The sequence below is a fragment of the Beta vulgaris genome, chromosome 9 (assembly GCF_026745355.1).
Source record: "Beta vulgaris subsp. vulgaris cultivar EL10 chromosome 9, EL10.2, whole genome shotgun sequence".
Lineage (NCBI taxonomy): Eukaryota > Viridiplantae > Streptophyta > Magnoliopsida > Caryophyllales > Amaranthaceae > Beta > Beta vulgaris.
Window position 1 is genome coordinate 33,276,763 of NC_079210.1, and position 5,077 is coordinate 33,281,839.

A 5,077-nucleotide genomic window follows, 5' to 3' on the forward strand; every position below is an offset into this window, starting at 1 on the left:
ATCACCGACACGGCTGACGACATGTAGTGAAGTTAGTATAAAAATTGTGATAGATTCTAATGCTAGTACTGCAAGATATGAAAACACACCAGCTAATAAAGCATAGCAATGCGATTTAATAAAAGAATACTAGTAAAATTCTAGCTTTCATGATGCCCTGATAATCATAATTGCACTAGTGGAAAAAAAAGCTTTTGCTACTTATCAAATGCTTTGGTTGAATAATCAACCCGAGCATTTGTGATAATTTTAGTAAAAAAAATTCACAAATGCTCGTGTTGATTAATCAACCGGAGCATTTGATGTCAAATGCTCCGGTTGACTAATCAACACGAGCATTTATGAATAAATGCTCCGGTTAGTCGACGGAGCAAATGGATTATTAAGCGCGAATTTTTTTTTGGTTGAAATTTCCCCCTGCTAATTTAATCAAATATTACTCGACCCTAATCCTATATATCAGTTTCAGTCCCTACTCCCTCCCTCTCCTAAGTCGCCCACTCTCTCTCTCACTCACTCACTCAGCCGTCCTCCGTCCGTCTTCCCGGCCTCCGTCTCTCCTAAGTCCTTCGCTTTCTCGCCCACTCAGTCGTCCTCCGTCGTCCACCGCTTCTGTTCGGTCGACATATTAGGGCTCCAGTCGACTTCTGTTTGGTCGACAAATTAGGGCTCTGTCGTCGACTAATGTTCGGTTAATGCTTGTTGGCTTGTGAAATATGTTGCTAATTAGGTAAAATCGATAGATGGTAAACTAAAATTTTGATGCTAAGTTTTGGTTTTACCCCCTCCGTCGTTCTCTCTCTCTTTCCCTCATCAAACTGCTTCTATATCCCTCTTCTCTCTCAATCCGCTCCTTGGAATGCATGTCCAGGTAATTTCGCACAAACTTTATTGTTGTGATTTAGTTTTATTGCAGTATTTTTAGGTTATTTTTTGGTTTCTTAGATTAGGGGATTTTTTTTAGGGTTTTCTTTGATTTCGTCTAGGGTTTTGTTTGGGTCAACAAGTTATTATGCAGTGATTGAGGCTACGATTGATGCCATTAACGAGGCTTGAAATTCGTGGTTAATTTGAAATTTATTAACATATCTTAAGAATTTACTCGTGTTATGCCAGAAATTTGTTGTTTCTGTTTGAAGTTGTAGTTAATTGTGTTATGAATTTTGATATGTCAAAAATTATTGTTCATATAAGGTGGGTGTTGTTGCTTACCCAGAGTTTTTCAGACCGGATAGGAAAAATGATACTCTTTTTCTATATCTCCTGGAAAAAGCCACTTCTCCGATATGTATCAAAAATTCTCTGATCTCATAGTTCCTCTACTTTGCCATGTATTATCATATCATGTTCTATGTCTGTAACTCTGCATTAGTATGTTAATCTCGGAAGCTATTTGGCTAAGAAACCGGAGACTTTGTTCACTGTTTGTTTTATAATGCACAATTCATTGTCATTTATTAAATCTTCTTATATGTAGTTCGGCTGAAATAGACTGGGCTCAATCCTCAGGCCGACTGATCGAAAAGGTATGAATATTACAGTGTAGTTCAAAGTATATGCTCTTGCATTTCTCAATCCTCATCTTCATCCTGGAATGTGACATCCTTGTTCTTGTGCAGGTTGAAGATGAAATTGATAACAATGAAGATCTACTTCCAATGATTAGACCAAAAAGAAGGCTCCTATTAACGACACAGCTTATGCAGCAAGTTTTTCGACCCCCGTCAGCCGCAGTTCTCTCACTTGATGCGAGTTCCAACTATGAAGTTATTATGTACTCTCTTGCAAGATCAGTATTAGGTATGAACCGTATCTGGCTTTTACAGATCTTCATTTGTTAATTTCTATATCTTTGTGGTGATAATTGATAAATTTCTTGGTGGTTTTTGTGTAGTTATATCATCTGTCCATATTTTTTATTAAACTATGTTAGATTGTTTGTGCCATTTTGTGCTGACAATAATCTTTTGATTTTAAGTTAGATTTTATTCCTTATCCTTTATAGAGAAAGGGTAAAGATGCTAGAGTGAGCTCATATCGATGTGCTTTACTTGTGTTGCCTCTGTACTTGTGCTCTTTTTGTAGTATCCGTTTTATTTAATGATCATGAATCAATCTGCTATATGACGAGGGCGGGGCGAAAGATAAAGTTCCAGCAGAATTTTTGATAGCTTTGCTAGTTATTTGGTCGGTTACAGATATCTTATGAGCAGTTCAGTCTTACTTGAATTTATAGGATGGGGATCCATTTGGGATGTATCTACATCCTACTTGTACTTATGCTCCTTTGACTTTACTTTTAATGTACCCCTTTTAAGCATTCCTACTTGTACTAACTTGATGATTTACTATTCAATTATGTTATTTTCCTGAAGTGGTGGTTTGTAGTTTGTGCCCTGAAGTGGCTCATGCTGTTGCCCTATTGAATTATTCAAGCAGGTGCTTCTTTTGACCCATGCTTGACCTTAATTCGGTTCTCTTTTTGCTCTATCGAGGAATTTCTTCTCTCTTATTGGTTTTTTTTGTACAACTAGAAGCTCTCTATCCTAGTTGTCTACAAGAGCGTCCATGAATATGGCAGTTGATATTGCAGGGGTGTGAATGATTCTCTTGCTTCTTGAAACTGTGCTTCAATATCTGTAACTTTAATCTTGTCATTTATGCTTACGAACCATGAACCATGTATTTCGTGTTTGATTTTTCAGGGAGTATTTGGAGTATACCAAGGGGCAAGAAACCATGAGGAATTGCACAATTTAATGAAAGCAACACTCATGATATGCAGACTTAAGAAGGATGTTCTTTCTGAGCTTCCTGTAAAATGCAGGCAGCAGGTAAGAAAACCTTTACTCTTGAGATTTGAGCAATGTGATATGCTCATTATGTGCTCGTAGGAGAATAAAGTTGACTGTTCAGAAATATCTCTCTACTTATAGGATTTGGTTTGCTAAAGCTGGTGCATATTTGACTTTTCATTTATTTAAGAATTGTGATTCAGTGGTGCTATGACACAATCATACTGGCTACTCCATTACATGCATCCTGAAGAATTCATGATTTCGTGTTTTTAATATTTGACAGGCTGGTTGTCAATGAGTAGTTTATATTTTAAGTCAATAATTTATGATCATGTTTATTTCCCTAATATGGTTCCGATATAGTTTATGATGTAGCAAGGTAGCAGTTAGTATGATTGCAAGTCCTGGTGAAGAATGATTCTGCAGATCGTTTCGTTCACCTTTAATCTATTTCTACCCTCTTGTTTACTTTAATAGCTGTGTACAAGCGGTCAACTATGCCTATCTTTAAAGCTCATGGGTTGGCACAGTCGTCAATGTCTGATTGTGTGTCAGAAACAATATCTGCTATTCGCACGGTGAGTTTCAGCGAGTTGTGCCAGTGCAATATGGCATTTTAGCATTCTTTGCTAGCGTAAGCTCCTTTAAGGGTGAAATTCTTAACCATAAGCTATAACTTTTGCTTTTGGGCTATGGGATTCAAGGTCCGACCTAGATAGTTGTTGTACTGAACACTAAATACAATACCTCTCAGGTGAGGTCCTATGGTGGGGAAAAGCGCCAAATGTCAGCATTCGGTAATCAGGTAATATATGTCATACCCTTGAGTATGCATCATCTGATAAAGTGAATCAGATTATTTGCTTTTTGTTTTTTGATATGTATGCTGTTTGATATGGCAGATTTTCGCATATAAGGCTAGCGGCATTCAGCTGGGCACTTACAAATCCATTAATGAATCAGTGACCCGAGTTAAAGCGGTTAGTTGTGTTCATCAACAACCAGTGATTTTAGGATCTTTTCTAAGTATTATTTTCTTAATTTTCTGCTCACTCTCAGTTGCACTTTTGGGTGTTTGACTGATATGAATGGAGATATTAAATAATAGCTTTTAGTTACTGATGGGAGGAATAATTTTACATGTAAAATGTGAAAGATTGTGGGAAATGGAGTAATTGTTCTTGGTTTTTAATGATATCCTCTTCCAAAGGATCTTTCGTAGATTCAGTTCATGTTCAAAAGTCGTTTTGTTCAAGGGCATTCATTTGCAGGAGCATAGGTTCCTTCTCCCAGCTAAAGTCTCTAGTTATTTTATCAACTTTGTTTCTCATTAGATGCTAAAGCCATTCTCTTGTACTTTGCAAGGGCTTATTATTAAAACCAGAGTATTAAGAAGTGTGACATTCATGTTCTGAGAGAACTGTAATTTTTGTGCGAGAGCATTGATTGTCAGGAGTATAGTTTCTTCTCTTGGATAATGTCTGCAGCTCTATAATCTAATTTTCCTTGTTAAATGCTAATGTTAGCTGCAGATAATTCTAAACTTAAGCACCACAATAATCTAGTCAAGTTTTATGAGCATTTCTATGTATGTTTCCTTATACGTTTTAATGGAATGCGCAGGGTGAACTCTCAGTTGGAACTGTGGTTTGATATACCTTTACTCTTACATTTGCTGTAAGTACTCTCGTGTGGCAAATAACTGAGTTGGTATACAACTTTCAATTATTGTGCCTTATAGATTTCATTATGTGCTATGTAGGTTCAAGGCCTGGTTTACTCATTTGGAGATCTCCGTGGGGCTTTTGATGCATACCCTTGTTACCTAGTTAATTTTTTTTTGGATTTGGGTTTTGTATTATGGAATTAAAATATGAGAACTTTGAATCTGGATACTTCTTAGGTTTCAACTATTAACTTTGTGGAATAAGAAATGGCTTCTTGTTGTATCAACTAAGTAAAATATTAACTTTGTGGAGTTGGAAATGGTTGTATTAAGTATATGTGTTTCAAGGTTGTGTGTAGTGGGTACCCGTTAGTTTCTTGGTTTGAAGACCTGTTACTCATGTTGCTAGCCAGCAGGGGTAGCAGGTCTGAATTTTTTTTTATAAGAAAAGCTCAAATGCTCCGGTTGTTAAGGAAAAACCGGAGCATTTGCCCATGACAAATGCTCCGGTTTTTCCTTAACAACCGGAGCATTTGAAACAAAATGCTCCGGTTGTAAACCGGAGCATTTGTAAAATGCTCAAATGCTCGTATGACGTCTGCTACGCGTTAAA

The 5,077-nt window shown here is 36.9% G+C and overlaps 1 protein-coding gene across 3 annotated transcripts; it reads left to right on the forward strand.

Moving 5' to 3' along the window:
- Positions 1-487: 487 nt before the first annotated feature.
- LOC109136014 (ABC transporter B family member 28-like) lies at positions 488-4,811 on the forward strand. Of its 3 annotated transcripts, XM_057391880.1 has the most exons (9): positions 488-871; positions 1,478-1,526; positions 1,620-1,800; positions 2,706-2,834; positions 3,276-3,376; positions 3,553-3,603; positions 3,701-3,778; positions 4,422-4,475; positions 4,561-4,811. In XM_057391880.1, exons 4-8 carry the CDS (start codon positions 2,822-2,824, stop codon positions 4,449-4,451), a joined length of 273 nt encoding a protein of 90 aa, XP_057247863.1. In that variant the 5' UTR covers positions 488-871; positions 1,478-1,526; positions 1,620-1,800; positions 2,706-2,821; the 3' UTR covers positions 4,452-4,475; positions 4,561-4,811. The 3 variants fall into 3 exon arrangements, with proteins under 3 accessions (XP_057247863.1, XP_048492210.1, XP_048492211.1); XM_048636253.2 differs by lacking the exon at positions 4,561-4,811 and having other exon boundaries at positions 3,701-4,468; XM_048636254.2 differs by lacking the exons at positions 3,276-3,376; positions 3,553-3,603; positions 3,701-3,778; positions 4,422-4,475; positions 4,561-4,811 and having other exon boundaries at positions 2,706-2,824.
- Positions 4,812-5,077: the final 266 nt, after the last annotated feature.